Source organism: Numenius arquata, chromosome 19 (assembly GCF_964106895.1).
Source record: "Numenius arquata chromosome 19, bNumArq3.hap1.1, whole genome shotgun sequence".
NCBI lineage: Eukaryota > Metazoa > Chordata > Aves > Charadriiformes > Scolopacidae > Numenius > Numenius arquata.
Genome location: NC_133594.1, coordinates 7,054,864 through 7,075,363, shown reverse-complemented (window position 1 = coordinate 7,075,363; position 20,500 = coordinate 7,054,864). Strand labels below are relative to the sequence as shown.

General features: G+C 52.7%; 1 protein-coding gene across 1 annotated transcript; it reads left to right on the top strand.

The window, feature by feature from the left end:
- Positions 1 to 3,809: 3,809 nt before the first annotated feature.
- Positions 3,810 to 17,214, top strand: FAM78A (family with sequence similarity 78 member A). The gene is made up of 2 exons (XM_074161090.1): positions 3,810 to 4,659; positions 12,710 to 17,214. The coding sequence occupies exons 1-2, from the start codon at positions 4,397 to 4,399 to the stop codon at positions 13,236 to 13,238; spliced, it is 792 nt and encodes a 263-aa protein (XP_074017191.1). The 5' UTR covers positions 3,810 to 4,396; the 3' UTR covers positions 13,239 to 17,214.
- The last annotated feature ends 3,286 nt before the right edge of the window (positions 17,215 to 20,500 follow it).

Genomic DNA, 20,500 nt, shown 5'->3' with positions numbered 1-20,500 from the left:
CCAGGACCCGAGTCCCCAGCAAAGGGGACAGAGGAGGACAGGCCCCGCGGGACGGAGGCAGTGCCAGCAAACCCCACTCAAAAGCACAGTGGGAAAGAAAAGCCATTTGGTCTCTCCTGCAGCCAGGCAGGTTGTCACCGCCTGAAACCAAACTCGGGAGGGAAACGTTCCCAATCCCAGCAGTGGGGCCACGCTGAGCACTGTCCCGCTGCACGCACGGAAGAAGGGACACAGTGAGCTCAGAGGAGACACGCTCTGCTCGCAAAACAGCCACAAACCCAGGGGTTTATAAATATCCCCACTAAACATGTAGACATGGCTCCCTGCTCCGGCAGGGCTATTCCAGGCCTGACACTTGATCCATGCGAGTCGTCAAGCACCTCGGAGAATGCCCAGACGGACAAATCCAGATGGACAAATCCAACACGCTCCACGCACGGCGTCTGCTCGGCCCCGGCCGTGCCCCCCACCTGCCTGCCCACCCCTGCCTGCTGGTGGTGCTGCAGTCCCCGGGGCTGGGGGCTGCTGGCCACAATTCCCCACATAGTAGCCACGGCCTTGCATGGCTTCAGGGGCCACCATGGCCACGCAGACCATGCTGGAGATGCAGGTGGGATGGGAGGGACGGCAACGTCCCCTTTTACTGCAATTCACTGGTGGCTTTGGTGCCCCCCCCAGCCCCTGGCCGTGGCTGGCCACGAAGCAGCGCTCACAGGCAAAGTGCTTGCAAGCAAATCTGCAGCGCTCCTGGGTGGGATTCTTCCAGGGGTGAAAAAGAAAGCTTGGCCAAAATAAAATATAATATTCTGCAGTACTTACGGCACACGCAGCAGTGCCGGTCAGGCCCATTGGCGCAGCGCAGCGTGGCCACTGGTGGGCTGCTTGTATTTGCCGCTGCTCAGATGCCGAAGGGGAGACCCTGCCTTTCGGTGAACCTGGAAAACCTGCTGGAAGGACACGGAAGCACAGTGCAGGCCGTGATGCCACGGGGAGCAATGGCAAGAACGGAGCGTGGCCCTGCTACGAGGAGACACGGAGAAGTTCATCAAATGAGCAATAGAAGGAAACGCAACTCACAGCACCGCCACACACTCCTAATTCTTACTTATCACAGCTTGGCCTCACATCTCCAGCAATTCCATCAGCGAGCACCACGCTCTCGGGCATGGGAACCGTTCTGCTCACGGCTTAATGCAGCCACTCTGGGGTGGAGTGTGCTAATGCCTTAATCACTCACAGCGGCGCGACTGAGACAGGCACGACCAAAACCCAAAGAAAACTCCAGCTGAAGATGAGAAGCTGATTTAATTAGAATGAGATAATGCAATTTCCTAGTTGACCAGAACACCAGACACAGCCAAGTCGAAGCACGACCTGGCTGAAGCTTCAGCGAAACTAGAGCTGCAGAATATGCAGTTTCACCAGATTCATAATGCTCCGAGAAACTGTGACAAGCTTGTTTGAAAAGTGTGAAAGAGTCTTGGAAATGTCAAAGTATTTCAGCACCTTCTGGAGGCTGCTGAAGCAACTGGATATTTCATTCGGAGATGCTCATTTCATTCTTCCTTGTACTACATGGTAGTAAGTTTGAAGCTTGAGCGTGCTCTGAGTTTGGGTACCCGTCGCAGGGCTAGTGACGATAATTGTGCCCTTCACAGAGATTGGGAAATCTAAATAAATACTTTGAGAAACACGCAGAAGAAAAACATGACAATACACTGTGTTTTTTCCACCTGCTGTGGGTGGAAGGGAGCAAATCTGCCTCCCCTCATCCCGTGGCGTTCACTTGTCAGGATCACCCAGTAGCTCCAGTCTCTCCTACCTGCCGGAGGGCAGACGGCAAGTGCACGGTGTTGAAAAACACCAGGCACTGCGTGAGCTAATCAAGCCTGCTGAGAGCAGGGGGCGGGGGGGAGACTAAAAGACATTTACTCAGCTCTGCGCTGCTGTGCCATACCGCAAGTGGCACCGGCAAAGCAATTTTTTATCTCTCGGTTCCCCAGGTTTCCTATTTAGAAACAAGCCACGGAGGACACGCGCACCCAGAGCCCCGCGTCACGCTCGAGGTACAGCAGCTTCTCCCGAAAAGCCGGACACACGCACCTCACCTGGTGCTCAGCTCTTGAAATCCGGATCCTCGGCCGGCTGACGGTCAGCGGGACCAGCCAGCAACGTTACTCCTAACGCTGGCTGTAAGAGAAGTTCACAACTTTCCCACAGGCCGCTGCTGCCTCAGACGCTTCTCTCTCTTTATTCCACTACTCCTTAGTCCCTTTGCTGCTATGGAGAGCTTTGCGTTTCGAGTTGCTTGAATCACAGCCCATCCAGCCTAGGGCTACAGGTTTTGCAAATAAGGAGACCATCCCTTTGCCGAACCTACCAACCAAGCTCTGGCTGGGAGAGGAAAATGCTAATCTGAAAAACCAAGAGAAAAATCAGTGCAATTAAATCCAAAATTAAAAAAAAAAAGAAAAGAAAAGAAAAAAAAAAAGAAAAAAGCCATTTCTAAAAGAAACTACATTACCCACAATTCACGGAGGCGTGGGAGGAAATGCTGTTTTTTGCAAAGGAGGTTTAGCTTCAACAGCTGCAGCTTAAAAGCGAAATACAGGGGGAGGGATGGGACTGGGCGAAGGAGGGAGGACGGGGAGGCAGGGAGAAGGAGGGGGGGGGGCTGAGCCCTGTCGCCGGTCCCCCCGCCGGGCTGGCGGAGCCGCTGTCATGCGGCGGTCCCTCCCCGGGCAGCCGGCGGGAGCGGCCGGGGGCAGGGAAAGGCTACGAACGAGTTTCTGCAAAGTTTGACCCGCCTGCCTTTATTTTTTAATTGGGTTTTTTTTTTTTTTTTTTTTTTTGGATGCTGCGACGGCGACCGGAGCGGGAACCCCCCCGCACCCCCCTGCTTCACCGGCGAGGCTGAGACCCGGGGGGGGGGGGGGGGGGGACACGGGGACGGGGGACGGGGGGGGGAGCGCCGGCGCCGTCCCCGTATGCATGAATGTATTGCGAGAGAGGAAGCTTGCGGCAGCCAGGAGGCGGAGGCACCGATCCTGCTCCTCTCACCTCCCCGGGCATCTAGCAAAGAGCCGAAGGAAGGGGAAAAAAAAAAGAAAAGAGCGAGAGAAGGAGCCTCCCCCCCCCCCCTTCCCGCCCCCCCCCCCCCTTCCCCGATCCATCCCCCCCCCCCCCCCCCCCAGCGCCGCACCTCGCCCCCGCGCAGCGCAGGGGAGCCCGGCGCGGTGCGCGGCGGTGGCCGCCGGTGCTCGGCGCTGGTCCCCGCCGCCGCGGGATGCTGTGACCCGACCCCCCCCCCCCCGCAGGACCCAGGCGTGTGCGGGGCAGCCCCCGCCGCCCCCTCCATGAGCCCCGCCGGTTGAGCCACAGCCGGCTCGCCCGGGAGCGGCGGCAGCGGGAGGAGGAGGAGGAGGAGGAAGGTCGGACACGAGCCTGCGGAGAACCGCTCGCCGAGGAAGAAGAGGAGGAGGAAGGGCAGCCGCGGGGCCGGCGCCCCCCGGGCCGGTGCGTGGCGGCGGGATGTCAGGGGCGGCGGTTCCGCGGAGCTGAGCGGGCGCGGAGCGGCGCGGCCCCGGGCGGAGCGGGGGAGGCTCAGCCGCCGCCGCCGCCGCCGCCTGCCCCGCTGCGCAGCCCCCGGAGCCCGCCTGCGCCACCAGGACCTCCGATTTGTTCTTTATGGTTTCGGCTATTTCTAAGGGAAAGAATAAAAAAAAATCCCCGAACCCGAAGCCCTGACGGCGCTGGCGGAGGAGCCTCCAAAATCGGAGATTTGGCTACTTTTTTTTTTTTTGCATTTTCCACCCGTCGTTTCTTTCTGTTATTATTGTAATTTTGTGCGAAAGGAAGTTATGAACAACTGCAAGTCAGGAAGTGGAAATCCACACCGGTTGTGACAAGCTGGGGCTAAAAACTATTTCATTATTTATATAGATGTGTCTATCAACATTCTGCTTTTCATCCAAAGAATAAAGGGAAATACCGGCCAGTCCTATGTTTGACGGTGAATGACAGACCGCATCTGAGGAAAGGAAGGACTAAATATATCAGCTAAGAACACCACCGTTATTTATTGAACTCAAGAGACTCTTTTTTTAACCCAAAGACTGTTTGAGCGAGAGATTTAATGGGTCATTAAAAGGGGAAAAAAAATCTTAAAGGCCCTTTTGCTTCTGAAGTGCAGCTAACCTCAAAATAGGAGCAGTACTTTTAAGACAGATACTCAAGGCTTTACGTGATGAATTTTCTATCCTATGGATATCAGTATTGAGATTACAAACTAAGAAGATCTGTAATTGATCTAGCACCAGACAATTTCAATGCCTAATATTCCCCAGGATTGCTGGAGTACCCTAGGAGCTGCGTCGGACTGTACTCGGGGTATGCCATGGGCTGTATTCAGAGTATTAGCTGCAAATCCAAAGTTTTCCGGGAAAGTATTTCAGTGATTGAAGTCAAAGCCTCCATCGATCCCATTCCCACCAGCATCGACGAGTCCTCCAGCGTGGTCCTGCGCTACCGGACCCCTCACTTCCGAGCCTCTGCGCAAGTGTTGGTGCCCCCTATTCCCAAGAAGGAGACCTGGATCGTGGGCTGGATCCAGGCTTGCAGCCACATGGAATTTTACAATCACTACGGGGAACAGGGAATGTAAGTATTTCCAAGAGCGCGTGCGGGTGCGTTTGCCGAGTGGGAGAACCATGGCCTGGCTGGGAAATACTGGATTAAGCCAAAAATTATAAGACTGTTGGTTTGATTTAAAAACCCAGCTCTTCTGAAAGTTAACAGGACTTTCTCGTATGTTTAAAATACAGGAGAGCTCGTCCCTGCCCTTTTAAAGGAGTGGGTGCTCTTCTCTTCCACTGGGAATGTGCCCAAGCCCTAACCAAAACCCACTCGTTCTGTTAGGAACCCCAAAGCGATACTGTATTTTACAACAGCTTTTGAGCAGCACTGGAGATCCTGAAATCCCAGGTCAGCCCTGCCAGGACGGGCACCCCAGTTTTGATCTGTGTTTTACGTGGGGGGTTCCCCTGATGGCCAGCTCTTCTCTTCGTTATCCCTCCCCATCCCTTAGGGGCTCAAACCGCGTCGACAAGCCCCAGGGACACCCGAGGGCTGACACTTGTGGCACGGTGCCGTCCCCAGCGTGCTGTACTGCTGCTGCAGTGTGCCGTGGCCATGAGCTCGGTAGCCCACCAACTTTGGGAAGGCACTTTAACGTCACAGGAGGAATCCTGCTTGCTTTGCCCACGGTAGAAGGCGGCCCACAGGGAAAGAACAAGATGGATTTAAGCCACTGATAATGAAACCCTTTTGCCTCACCTTGGAGCCGGGTGAAAATTTCACATTACCCTCCTTTTGGGTAATGTAAGAGTGGGGATATATAGGTATATATGTAAAATGGGGGAATCTAGGGGCTGTTTGCACACCAAAACCCCCGTGTTACTGGTCAGACAGTCATAGCGAGACAGGAATGAGTCAAATTAAAATGTCACCTCCCTACGGTGAAAAGTCATTTCTCCCCGGTCCCCCACCCGTTTGTTCACCAAAGGTTGTTGTTGCAGGCTTTGGGCTTTAGTTAAATCAGCAGCAGCACCTGATCTCCAGACGCCTGCACCGACCAGCAGTTCTGCAGCTCAGGGTGCTGGGCAGCACCGGGTGGGTGCAGCAGAACTCCCTCTGTCCAGCCATGGGGACAAAACCCGACCGCAGAGCCCGCTGCTGGCAGATGGCTTGGTGGCTGGAGGCACTGATGCTGCCTGGTCTCTGGGGGCAAGGGAGAAAGGACGAGAAGGTCGGGTCTAAGCAACCCTCCCAACTGCTCATCCCAAGCGCCCTGCCTCGGGGGATGCTGGCTCGGCCCCTCAAGGGTCATTCTGGGTGGCTTTAAAAATGGGTGAGTGAGGGGAGCTGAAGGAGGATGGGAACACGGGGTAGGGCTGGAGAGCAGGACAAACTCTGACTTAATGCAGTGCCCTCCTCAAGGGCTGAACATCTGCATGCACACCCCGGCCCTCCTTCCCTCCCGTCTGCCTGTAAGCCCGGCTGTGGACACGGGCTCAGCATCTCAGATGGAAAGCAAATCTGCATTGTACGATGTGGACCAGAGGGGAGGGCACTCCGAGGAGCAGCCGGAAGCCTGTCCCCCCCCCATCTGTCCCCACGTCCCCTCTCTGCTCAAACAGAAAGTGCCTAGAGAAGCAAACTGGCACCTGGCAAACACCCGGAGTGAGGGAGCAGACCAGCTTATCTTGATTTTAAAAGTACTTACAGCAGGCCTGAAATCTGTAGGCTTTTTGGCTCCAATACCATCTTTAGCAAGGACAATTTGTTGCTCAGATGTTCCCAATTCCACGCCTTTGGGATTTGCATGTGTAATTCTCAGGCTCATTTAGAAATCCTGTCTTTAGCGAGCAGCTGCAAAGGAAAACAGAAAAGTCCACTGTATATAAATACAGCTCACATCCACTGAAATAAAGAGGACTGGGCAGAGAGCTGCTCTGCCAGTGCTGCTGTGGGCTGCAAACCTCAGCGTGTCCTTTTATTTCTCTGCACCTGAGTTTCCCTGGGTTTAAAATGAGGATTTGGTACAGTCTTCCCTTGCTGGAATGTTTCGAGACAAAAAAAAAGTTGTATCTACAAGCTAAGTGCTGTAAACAGGTAGTCAGCATTCAACGCTGCAGCTACGTAGGAGAGCTATTAGCCAGAAAATCATGGCAACAAAGATATTTTTTTTTTCCCTAAGAGGTTCATTGACATTTAACTGATATAAAAATAAGAGTTACCCAAACGTAAGCAGGAATTAGTCTGTTCCTCCACTCTTTCTGTAGACCCATCGCCATCTGAAAGCTATAAATAAAGGCGTTTGGGAGGAAAGGCTCTTCTAATGCCATTGAAACATGCTCCTGGAAGACCTCTAAGACCTTTACAGAGAGACAGGACACAAACCTGTCTGAAAGGATGGGCCAAGCCTTTAGCTGGTGTAACTCATCGTAATCCCAGTGACCTCCTCGGAGCTGCATTGATTTATGCCAACAGAGTATTTGTCCCAACTTTCCATGATGAAGAGACTATTGGAACATATATACATTTCTTTATCACTGTGGGGACAGGCAAACAGAAAATAATGAGAAATCAGTCGGTCAACCAGAGCATTAATACTTCGAGCAGGCTTTGGATTATTTTTTCACTTTTATGCTCCGAAGTTGTGAGCCGTGTATAAGCTGGCCATTACACTGAGGACAGAAACAGCTGAGAAATACTGGAGCAGATGGAGCTGTGCATAACGCTCCTATAGGGATGTTAGCTATAGAGGGGATAATTTAGACACACAACATTTAAAGTGGCACTGACAATTTTGGGGCTAAATGCAGTATTTTTAAACGTAAAGGAAAATAAAGCTCAGATAACGTGTACACGCTGGCATTATTTTATGTGCAAGTCAGTGGGAACCTGAAAACCCTCAGCATGAGGATGTGGATGTGCTTCCTGACCCCCTGCTCCGTGCAGAACTGGGGTGAACTCCTGTTTGGCCCCATGGCTGGTATTACTGCTCCCCCCGAGCAGGGTTTTACCCTGTGCCTGTGGGGAAGGATGTCGCTGTGCTGCGGGAGGCGGCAGGATCAGGCCACGGAGCTCTGACCTGGGCAGGAGCAGCTGGACCAGGTTCCTGCTGGGGTGTCCTGTCCTGGTGCTGGTTTCCACACCTGGTCGTGCAGAACCTGGTGGGACCTGTGTTAGCGACTGGGCACCGCCGGAATGGCATTATCCAGCCTTGTTTCTTCATCTCCATGGAGATGTGCAAGAAGCAGTGCAGATGGAGATATGCAAAACAGAGAGATAAATAAATCGGAGTTTGAATATGATCAGCCAAGGATCTGGAGAAGTTTCAGGTAGATATGTCTCCCCTGGAGGACCCGATGGGGCAGCTGGGCAGCATTACATCATTGCTCTACCTTAGCGGGCATCTCGCTCTTGCAAGATTAAATCTTCTGTGCCCTGCAGCAGAGACACAATGAACTCGAGAAATTGACTTGTCAAGAGAATAAACCCCCAGTACTCGCGAGGGAAAACACAATCAGAAACAGATTCACCAAAGAAAAAAGGGTTATGCTTTCTGTGGGAAGCGAAGGGAGGTCAATTCAGCATGGGAATTTGCTGAGATACCCCTCGGGGGGTCTAGAGGAAAAGGCTTTGCTGCCCTTGCGTGTCCCCTGGCCCTTACCTGGCCTGTAAGCACACACCTTAGCCAGTCGACTAGGTTGTCCAGTCTGACTTGAGCCAGCTCAGCAAAACCAGCAGAAATCCATCCCTTTTTCTCAATGCTAGTTTTACTCCCTGAGCCGGCGTGCATCAAACATCACTGCCAGTTCAAGCGACAAGGCAGGACCACTCAGGGGGAGGATATGGGGAAGAGGGACCACAGCAGCATGGCTCTGACAGCCAGGGAACATCTTAAATTTCCTTCCTGTTCTTCGCTACAACCCTGGCTTGAATTATTTGACGTGCTGGGGTAGGTGAGAGAGACGCTGTAAAGGACAATTTAAAATTAAGCAGCTCTGAATATCAGGTTTTTCTTTCTTGAAAGGAATTCGCCAGCACAGGCACAGGGAGGCAGGTCGAGGCAGTGATGTGGGATACAGGAGGTGGCTTTTCACTGCGCCCACACCTTGCACTGATACCTGCCACGAGCACGGGCTGTGTCTGAACGGGGTTTTCTCTTCTCTCGGGAGCCGGTGAAGCACGAGGTTACGCAAGTCCATCTGGCCTGTGACTAATTAGGAGCTTTAAGGAATTGGGGCTGAGGATGCAATAGTGCCCAATGCCTGTCTGAAAAGGTTAACTGAATATACACATGTCACTGCTGGGTGCTCGGGGCTGGAGGCTGCCGTGCTCGGATTTGCTGCCACTGCAGCGATTGCTGCGGTCCGTGCTGTGGGGCAGCCATCTGGAGGGCTGGGGATAAGCTGGGGGCTTCATTTCGTGTGACAGAATAAGAAGAAATGCATCTGAATGAGAACTGGGAGGCTAAAACCTACATAAAGCTTCTTGGCTGTCAGCAGCGGGGCTAGAGTTGTGCCACAAGAAATAGCTCAAAGTTCCTCCTCCTGGTAGCAAGGATGACATTTGTTCAGAGAGGTTTGTTGCCAGCTCCAGTCTTTGGCGATGCTCGTACTGACTCTGAAGGTTTCAGAAGCAGCAGAAACAAGCTTGGCAGTATTACAAGCCAGAATGTACTGATTTTGGAGCTGATCAGCTATAGTGAACCCATGAAACCAGATAGGTTGGTCTCTTTTCACGCCTCTTCCCGGCTATTGTCGGCAAAGTGTTTACTGGGCACTTTCTGATCTTTCCTTGGCTCGACACCACCGCAGAAAGATGCTGATGCAGCCAAAGATCATTCCACGGCGTTCTTTCCAAAATCATCCAAAAGGGCAGTTGTTGGCGTATTATTTAACACGGGGACACTATGCGAGCGAGGGCTGCTCACCTGCTGGCACAGAGGCTTGGCCGTAGCAGCAGGCGAGGGGCAGCCACCACCAACCAGCCACCATTGTGCAGCCTCCGCTTTTTGCCCCAGTCATGGGACCATCATAAGGCCTCATTTTTCTTCTCGTTACCAGGATAAAGCGTGAGGGTTTTGAAACCTCGGGGTTAACCGCACTCGCTAGAATTAGGCACAGAACGCTCCACAAAGAAACACAGGCCAGTTTCTTCCTCCCCGTTCCTGCCCACGCCTTTTCTTAAGCAGGGTGCTTAAGAATCACCCTGGGCACAGTCACGCTGCTCACCAACACGCTCGGCTTTGCGGTGGGGCTTTTCAGCAGCATCCTGCCTTCAGCGACCTGCCCGGGCCCTGACACAGCTCCACCTTTTTTTTTTTTTCTCATTTAAACCCCGGGCAAATCCTTAGAATGTCCTGTAATTCTGTAGGAATCTGTTTGGGGTCAGATACATCTACTGGGAAGGAAGATGGGGACAAAAAGATCTTAGCTGACCTGCAGTTTCTGAGCATCCTCTACCTGATTCTCCTGGCATTTGCCCACCAGCCTCTGACCTGAGTAGGCTGGAGCAGCCCAGGAGGGTTTATCAGCCTCTCGTAGCATCTCCAGTCCTGGTTTGGCACCTCCGCACCCGCAAAGATGCTGTGGCTGCACCTTAGCACCACGTGTGTCACAGAGTCAACCTCCAGGAAATTGTCACATCTCATCCCCGGGTGACAGCCGAGCTGGGTGCTGGCCGCTGTGTGAATAGAGAGTAATCCTAAACCATCTGCTGGAAGGGAGAGAAAGAGCCCCCAGATGGTGTTTCAGCGCCGGGGAGGAGGTGGGGGGCTGCAGAGCTCGACCTCCGCTCCTCCGGCCGCCGAGGGCTGAGTTCATCCAGCATCCCCGGAGCATTTCCCGTCTCAGCTCTCCCTGACGAGGAGGGGGGTGGGTGGATGGTGAGCCAGGATGGCTCTGGTTTAGAGAGGAGAGCGTACAAACGTCTCTCCGGCGGATGGGGGTCCTGGCAGGATTGCTCAGGGATCTCCTTTTGGCTGCCTTCGCTAAAAATTTTCTTCCAGGGAAAGGACTCCCTCTGCCTGCTGGCTATGAGCTGGAGGAGAGGATTGCTGCAGCTGCCGACAGCAGCCCGTAAATCTGTGCGGGGAGACGTCACCCTTGCATAACCCCCGGCTGCTGCCGACCCCCCGGCCCTGCTGCTCGGAGCATCCCTGCATCCCTCAGAGCAGCCCGTGTCCTGCCTTGCCCTTGACCTTCAGGGTTCCTCCCAGGCCTTCCAACCTGCAAACCATCCATCTCCTGAGCTGCACAGCCCCTTGCCCAACGCCTGCACAGGGCAGATTTTTGGTAGGAACCCCACTCGCATGAAAAAAAAAAGATAAATGAGATCTTTAAATCCCCCACGGTATCTTCTAGCTACAGCCAGACATTTACAGCTAACTGCTGAACGATCCAATGGTTACAAACATGGAGGCACTTCACGGTCATTAACTAATTAACAATCAGAACAGCCTTGTGAGACCGTCACATTAGTCCTGGCCAGTGGAGAGGAGCAGCTCATCCCAAAGCTGCGTCAGAGCCCGACGTGTGTGTGTGTGTCCCCCCTCCGCCTGCCTGCGCCCGGCCGCAGCCCCCGCTTCGCTCCAGGGGCTATTTTAAGCAGCAGCACTGGACTTATTAAAGGCTCGGAGAGTTCCCCTGATGAGCCTTAGCGTGTCCCCTCTGTCTCCCTCCCAAGATAAACCGGGTCCCATGGCACAGCCCACAGCCACGGGGCTCAGGGGGGCTGGTCCCCAGCCCAGTGTCCCAGCCCCACCGTGGGGCCAAGTGCAGATGCCACACTGGGAGCGAGTTGGTCACGCTGCCACACAGCCCCTTCGACAGCAGGGACATCATCTCTGGGCGGCTGGGAGGGATGATTTGTAAGTGAGAGGGAGAAGGTACATCAGAGCCACCTGGTTTTTCAAAGAATGTCCTTAAAGTACCTGGCCTGAGCATGTGGTGTGTGGTTATGCCATCTTAGCGCCTTTACTCTGCAAATATCTGACCCTTTTCCTGAGACACTTACAGCAATTTGCTTCTATTGGCAAATCTAATCTTAAAATTTAAATTGAAAGTTAATAAAAATAATAATAATTAAAAAAGTATAATAATAATAATAATAATAATAATAATAATAATAAAAAGTAATCCAAGTTGTGCATCGGCGTTACAAGGTGACAGAGGACCGTTTTCACTTACTTTCTCGCTGGAAAGGCTGACCTTTCCATCAGTCTCGCAAGCAGGGCGCGCAGGCGACCGGCTCAGGCAGTTTTACAAGCCGGCTGACCCGGGTTTCTCTGATTACTGTAACCCCATCCCCAGCCCGGAGCCTGGTGCGCAGCCTTGGAACTGGGTCCTTCCCAGGGCAGGAGAAGGATGGCTTACACTTCCAGCACCAGGCAGACAGCGGGGAGGGACGGTGGCTTATCCAGGGAGAAAACGAGCGTTCGCTGGTAGGGGCTGAAAAAAAAAAAGGAACAGAATAAGGCAGTGGGAAGCTTTGGGTCGGGAGGTTGCAGTCAACAGAGAGGCTTCGTGATCCGGTTGAATCCTTGATCTTCCACTGCTTAGGTCTTGTGTCACCTCGCCCCCAGGGCCACCTCTGAGCTTGCCCGTTCTTCTGCCGACGCGGGAGATTTTTGTGCTGTTGAGAGAAAGAAACAGCCCCGAGCCCTTCTCTCAGCAGCGCGAGAGTCAGGAGATGCCCGACGCGGTGCTGGAGCGAGTCCTTGTGTTCAGCCCTGCTCCAGCAGCCGGGCAGCTGCAAAAGGATACCTGCAACCCTGGATTTTCTCCAACACCGGAGCTTTCCTGAGCAACCTACCCTTTGCAGCCTCTCTTAAACACCGACATATTTTGACCCACTCCAGGTAGCCCCCAGTCCCAGCAAGGAAGGCCCTGGCCCTGCCAGGTGATGGTTCCTTGGTGGTGTTTAACAGCAGGACAGACTTTCATGATCAGTCCTGGAAATTTCCAGTTTTAATGGCAGGGATGAGCCCTTTCGGCAGGATGGTGGGAAAGGCACAAATTCCAGTAAAAGCTAAAGGGGGGATGCGTTCACAACTTCTTCCTCTCCCTCCTCAAAGTGCAGCATGTTTCTAAACTAATTAATTAATGCATTATCCATAATTTCTTGTTGATTGTGGCAGGTCAAGTTGGGAGCTTCCAGATCTACTGGAGGGTAAAATCCAGGCCATCAGTGACTCAGATGGAGTGAACTATCCCTGGTATGGAAACACAACGGAAACCTGCACCATTGTGGGTCCCACAAAGAAGGAGTCCAAGTTCAACATCAGCATGAACGACAACTTTTACCCGAGCGTGACGTGGGCCGTGCCCGTCAGCGAGAGCAACGTGGCCAAACTCACAAGCATTCACCGGGATCAAAGCTTCACCACCTGGCTGGTCGCAACCAACACGGCCACCAACGAAATGGTGACCTTGCAGACTATCAAATGGCGCATGAGGCTGGGCATCGAGGTGAATCCCAGCAGACCCTTGGGGCAGCGTGCCAAGCTGCAGGAGCCCTCTGCTCAAGAGCAGCCCCAGGTCCTTAGCAAGAATGAGCCAATACCACCCAGTGCCCTTGTCAAACCCAATGCCAATGATGCTCAGGTACTCATGTGGAGGCCAAAGGATGGACCACCGCTTGTGGTGATACCCCCAAAACATCGATAATAGAAACCTGGCGTCCCGGCACCAAAAGGGAGAAAAAAAAAAACAAAAACCACACAACCCGAAGCAAAACAATCACTTAGGTATTAGAATACACACGTATAATCTGAGCAAAATCAAAATGCACTTTTAATTCATTTAACAAATGCAACCATTCTACCTTCTCCCATTGGGACGGATTTCACTGTGCTAAAGCTAAAGAGGAGACCTTTGACTGGGGTCTGTCTCATCACTGGATTCCTAAGGGAAGAAACTAACACTGATGTCTACCCGTAGAGCTTTTTTTTTTTTTTCTTCCCTACTTTAGTTACTGTTTGAACTTCAGTCTCATTAGCTTGTCCAGACTGCCCAGAACAATAAGAACGTTTTATTTGGGATTTAAAGAGTCTTTTTTTTCCCCTCTTTTTTGGTTGAGAACGAAACAATTTCCTGGAGCAAAAAGTTGACTATTTAAGATAAGGATTTATTATTTTGTTTAAGCTGTAAGGTTCTGAGTTGCAAATCCAAGTCATGCGGCCTTATGTAGACTTTGCTTTGCATTGCCAAACTTTTGCCTTAAAGCTATGTTTGAAAAAAAAACACAACAAAACCACCACCAGGCAGAATGTCCTTTCTACAGATTTTTTTGGGGAGAAAGTTTTGGAATAAGGAACAGATTGCCAGTGTGTCATGGGCTGATGGATGAAAAGGGCATGAAATTGGAAGAAGTGTGATAAAAAAGAAAGTCTTCCCGGTCGTGAAACCTGGAAGGAGGAGGCATGGAAATGATCTCGGTTTCAAAGCAATGCAAATAACAAACCTGCTGTAGGATGTCTCTCGAGTGGGAGCTACTAGGCCATCTCCCTGCTTCGCCGAAGGGGCAGCAAGCAAGCTTGCACGGCTTACACTTGGTGATCTCAGTCTCCCGTTAGCATCATAATACAGGATAATCTCACAGCTGGAATTATGGCCCTGGGAGTCAACAGAAATCGAGCTGGGGGAGTATGTCCCACTGGGTTTGTCTTTAGGACAGGCAGGTGTTTGCCCAGCTAGCCCACCTTCTCACCTTGTGGCCTAAGAGCCAGTGGCTGTTGTTGGGTGAAGCTCTGTTTCCCTGTTTTCCCATGAAATCCAAATGACGGTGCTGTAAGAGGAGCAGGATATAAAAAGGATCCTTCTGAAGTCATTGGAGATGCATGGGTGTAAGCAGATCTTTATCTACCAAGTCTACCCAGCAATATCCATAATTCAGGAACAGCCACGTCTAAACATAACAGACACCCATTCCTAGCGAACACTAGAAGCAAAAGCTATGAAAAACTCTTCTTCCCATGATAACAAATCACGTTGGGGCTAGTAGATAATTTTCTTCCAAATGACCTCATGATGTACATGACTGTCAGGAATGGGGTACAGACAGGACCATGACACGGTACCTGTCTGGTTATGGCATAAACATCTACACGATGCACGAGAAGGTGCAAGCAGGGCAACACCCGGGTCTTGGATGCAGATCCTCCAGTAAGTTAAGGTGCATTTGGGGCAGGGGGTGGAACCTCTCTGTTTTAGTAAGGACCAGATGGCTTCAGAGATAACCAGATGCACTTCTGCAGAGGAAGCTGTTTGAACGGGAGGGGCACGGTTTGCAGGCAGAGGAAGTTCTGCAGTAGAGGTGGCATCTGGAGGACAGGGGACAGGACGGGGAGCAGAGGATCTGCTCTCTTGCTCCTGCACATGGCCTAAGGCAGATCACTTCCCCTTCCCTCGGCAGCTCCTTCCCCTAGATGACATTTCTTCCTCTTACTGAAAATTAGCCTCAAGAGCTAGGACTGAAGAGCGCTCAGCATGCCAGATTCCAGCCTGGCCCTGCTGAACAGGTCTCACCACCACACACACGCTGCTCAAAAGGCTCTCCCCTGGGAGAGGCACCGACTCGCTGCTACTGCCACCTTCATCTTCCACGTGGACTTTACCAGCAAGAAATTCTCCTTCCTCACTTCTCCAAAGCCACACCATCTACTTCGGCAACAGGTTCAACATCACCACCTGCCTGGGGAAAGCATGCCCAGAAGATACACCCTCCCCACCCCGACAGTCTCAAACCAGCAAACAAGGATCCTGGGTCCCTGCACCAAGCCCCCGATTCCAGAGGAGCCTGCCCTCCTCCACACACCGCTCTCCAGAGGTGCTCGGCCACGGAGCTGCTCTCTCCAACGGGCAGATCTTTGAGGTCCAGCATGACAAGAAGCTTGCAAACAAATGGACTGGATCGAACCCAAATCCACGAGCCAAAGGTTGCCTAAATCTAGGCTTTGGGACTACAAAGGATGAAGCTAGGGAGACTTTGACTTGCACAGTCACTCTCTGTATTAAACTCCATTTTCTTACGCGGATTCAAATCTTGACTATAGCTCTACTGGCACAGCCCTTTGGGACTTGTCTGTATTTTCTCCTAGGCAATACACGCAGAAGAGGACAAGATGTGAGCGGTGGGTGAATGGCTGATAAGGCTTGCACGCATCCCGCTGCCGCTTAGGTGCCCTGCTGGGCAGTCCCGCGGGTGGGAGCGGAAGGGGTATTTTTGTCTGGTACTCACTTTGTCTCCAGGTGCTGAGTACTTACAGTTCTCACTGATGTCAGCGTGGGTCGAAGGAATCAGACCCAGTTGTCTTAATTAGCTGCACGAAGGAATTCCAAGGAAAGATTTCTTCTCAGTCACCAAAAACCACATTCAGGGAACACCTACGTCCTTTTCCACTTCGCTTTGTGTTGGACTTAGTCTCCCAGTGCGTTAAGTAAATCTGGTTCCTCCTACTCCCTCTACCTGGCGGACTGGATGCATCCATGCAATTTGATAGTAACCTCCTGGCTAATTCGTCCTGTTGCACTGAACAGACCCAGCTGAGCAGAAAATACGGAATTCAAACTTCATGTTGGGGTCGGCTTTGCATGGACTTCTTCCTTCCCAAAGAATGCCTTTATCCCGTGCCTAGGTTGAAACGTGCCCCTCCACCTCCATTCGCATCACCAGACACGGCGTGGAAAAGTGATGCTGCCTCTTTTGAGATTCCATGCGTTGTGATTAAAAATGATGTTTTTTTCCAATGCTGCTTCATTAGAAAACTGACGGGGACAGATTGAATATAAAAGGAACGGTGGCTGGAGGTTACAGGTGCTACAGACATCACTATTGGTACAGCTGGTTAATAGCTGTACGGTTAGAATGGGGATTGACAGGGTCCCAACGGGGACTTAAATGTCTGGGGACTGGGGGCATCCTGCACCGAGTAAGGTGGTAAATAAGCAGAGGCAAATAAAGCTCCTTCTCTGGCAGCTTTTGCCAGAACGGGGAATGCACAAGGATACGCCGGGAAGGTGATGGGGCACCAACCCGGGATAGTGATGCACGTGAGCGTGTCTCTGCCTCGCCTCTCTCATCAGTGACGCTCAGCTCTTTATGGCTCCAGATGGCCACGGGAGCTCAGAGCATGGCCTGGCCATCCCTGTCAAAAGCCCACAGTGGTCCAGGGTGGGAAGCAGCAGGGCCAGCCCTGGCCGAGACCCTCTCCTGCACCCTCTCCCCCCTGGGGCAGCCGTGGGGCAGGGACCAGCAGACACCATCCAGCTCGGCCAACACGCCGAGGACGTCACAGGCCCTCGGGTTCTCCTTTCCCACCCTTCACGAGCGTGACGAGAGAGGGACGGCCCTTCGGAGAGTCAATAAAAATACTAAGCAGCGTTGGGGAGGGGTAGACCTGTTGAGCCGGCGCGGCGGAGAGCAAGGCTGGGTCCAGCAGCAGGGGGGTACGGGGAGGGCTCCCCAGCCCCGGCACCCCCGTCCCCCCTGCCCCGGCTCCTGGCACAGCAATAAGAATCGTCCTTGGTCTTGCAGAGATACTGTGAAAACAAAACCAAGATGTATTGAAGTCTGGACACTTACAGAGATGTAAAAAAACAAAACCCTGCTTTTATAACAGACAGAGAAATAAAGTGAAGTTTTCAAATGCGTCTGCCTGGAGTCAGTCGTTGGGGCGGTGGCTGTTTTTAAACGAGGGGCTCCACCATTTCTGCGCTCACGTTTCAGGGCGGCGATAAACACCCTATTTACCACGAGTGCCTTTTCTCTCCCTTTCATCTCTTCCGCCGCATCAGGTAGAGAGCGGTTTCTGGTTAAAAATACCAGCCGACATCCTGCATTCTTCATTACCGGGCTGCCGTGCAGGGTGTGAGGGCAGGACGGAGCCAAGTCCGTCGGGGCAGGCAGCCGCTGAACTTCTGCATGGTTTGGTTTCCTGACGCTGTTCGCTGATTTAGAAAAAGCCTGGTCAGATGTTGGCTGTAAATGCCACATCTGGGGGGAGCCCGGCTCCAGTGCCCCAGGCAGCAGAGAGCAACCCCATCCTTTCCAACCTGGGCAAAAAAGAGGTTAAAAGCTGCTGCAGCGCACGACTGGTTTTCAGACACCAGGCTGTATTCGTTTCGTTATTCATCGCCCTCCCCCAAGAATCTCACATTTAGGTTTTGTTTGTTTCCCACTAAAGGAAACTCAAAATGATTTTCGGAGAGCAGGGGTTGCCTGCCTGGTCCTTCAGGACTTTTGGTGCTCTCACATCCAACCATCCAGCTCTTCTCTAAAGAGCAGAGAAGCTACGAGCTACAAGATCCTGCTGCTGCATCAGCTCCTACCCAGCACCCCCAGACCCTCCTGCCCGTGGGGCTGGAGGAGACACCACAGAATCACAGAATCTTCCTGGTAGGAAAGGACCTCTGAGATCATCGAGTCCAACCATACACACACACAAAAGACCCCCACAATCTCGGGCACTAGAGCATGCCCTGAAGTGCCACGTCTACGCGTTTCTTAAATACCCCCAGGGATGGTGACTCCACCACCTCCCTGGGCAGGCTGTTCCAGTACCTGACCACTCTCTCAGTAAAGTAATTCTTCCTAATATCTAATCTAAACCTCCCCTGCCCCAACTTCAGACCATTTCCTCTGGTCCTGCCATTATTCGCTTGGGAGAAGAGGCCAACACCCACCTCTCTACACCCTCCTTTCAGAGAGTTGTAGAGGGCAATGAGGTCTCCCCTCAGCCTCCTCTTCTCCAAACTAAACATGCCCAGGGGGCTTTCCCAGCACCTGGGCACCCCAACAAGGAGTATCTCACACCGATGTCCCCCCTTCACTGCATCTCCCTGGGTCCTGCCTGGAGCAAACAAGAGCCTGTCACAAGCCCCTTACAGGTTGTAGCCAACCTTCAATGCTGGAGAGCCTTTGGTGGCAGGGAGCTTGGGCACCACCATCCCCACATCACCGAGGTGTGTGCCCACATAAAACCCCAACAGCCACATAGTTTGGGAAGCTCCACCAGCACGTAGTGGTGACACAAACCCACACGTTGCAGGGGAAAGGGAGGAATGAAACAGCTCGAGGAGAGGAACGTGCCCGGATGGAGGCCGAGCAGAGGAGAGGACAGGTTCCGAGCGGGATTCCTTTCCACAGTGGAAACTCTCCAGCCTCATCTGTTGATAGCACGTTAAATTTAGATGTCCTAGTTTTGGAGGGAGGGAGGGGTGGAGAGGGGACACCAGCCAACTCACAGCTGTTTTGGGTGACACCCTGAAAAAGCCAAAAGCACCCGGTCACTTATTGTCTGCAGAGACACTGGAGAATCCCTGAGAAGGCTGAGGAGGAGGGTGGGGAGGACGTCGGCTGCTGAGTCAGCAGAGCCTGGGCCATGGGGGAGCCCAGTTCTGGGGCTTTGGGTAACACCAACATCCATCCTTCATTGCAGAGCATTTGCAACTGCTGAGGCCACAAACCAAACTTCATGTTTCTAGAGGTTCTGTGGCTTGGCTTTGTGATTTTCTAACCTCGGTTTTAAGCAGACTGAGGCAACGGTTCCTTCATTTGAAGAAATACCCCCCGGCCTCCACGGTCCTTGCTCGAAACTTTTTGCAGGGACTTCCCTCTGCTGATGCAAATCAGGTTTTGTTTCCCATTTCTTCTATCTCACATCTTGGTAAGCTGCTCAGCTGCAAACGCTCATTTTATTCCTTCATGTTTTCAAGTTTTAAAGCAAAATATTTTTAGCAAGGCACTGAAGAGCCTTAAAGCATCTATTAAAAAAATATAAAACCACTGTTCATGCGTTGCACGCAAGCAATTATAACAGAGCTCCTCAAACGATCTGCGTCGCTAGTTCCAAGGTTGCCTTTAGTAACACCCTTGTAAATTGGTCCCCACAAACCTGTTGGGCACAGTCTCCAGGCAAAAAGCCCAAACACGGGACAGCAGCACTGGAAGGACAGGTCTGACCCCACCACAATTCGTAACTTTGGGGTTGTCCCTCATTTCCCCCTCAAAATAGAGGAAGAGCTTATGTCACCTCTGATGCAGAAGCCATTTGGACATCGCTTAAGTCAGCGTATTTGAAGTGCTGAAGCTCCTGGAACCTGCAGAGAGGTTTCTCAAGGAGCCCTGACCCTGAGTAAGGGGGTGGCAGGGGGGTGACCGTCCCTTCAGCGCTGGGGTGGGATGCTGTGACCAGGCAGGGCAGCAGCCCGAGGCCAGCGCATCCCCCAGTGAGCTGTGAGCGCCCAGGAACAGTGCCAGAGCACTTCATTTTATCTCTTGTTCGGGGAACGGTACGAGAGCAGATAGTGGCCCTGGCAGCACAAAGCGTGCCCATGGCCGATAAGGGCACGTATGGAGAAGTCCCGGCTCCGCAGCTGGAGCCAGAGAGACATTTGCAGAGAAGGAGCCTTGTGACCTACTGAAAGTTGCAGAAAAAATGAGGAGGGGACAGTGTGAGACAGGGAACGTGCTGTGCCCCTGTGTCCTGGGCAAAGGGGTGGGAGGGGAGGTGGTGCCACCGCCTGCCTTTTGCCTCTCCACTGCCCTGCTCCCAGCAGCCGGAGCATGGTCTGAGATGTTCAGCAGCACTTTTCTAACCTCCACCACCTCTCACAGGGATCCTACTCACCCCCGAGACTCACCACACACACAGATGCACGGTGGCCACTCACTGTTGAGGCCGATAAACCCGTCCTGAGCAGGATGGTCACATCAGAAACATGTCTGGTTTCTCCCATGGACCATCACCAGGGCTTTGGCCAGCAGCAGGTCAGCTCCATCCCAACACTGCTTGGGCAGGAAGGTGGCCACCAGGGATTAGGAGAGCCAAGGGATAACACGGCAGCACGGGATGAGCTTCAGCCCTGCCATCCCTCCTCGGTTCGACAGCAGAGGGATGGATGCCACCGACACCTGTCCTCCAGTGGCG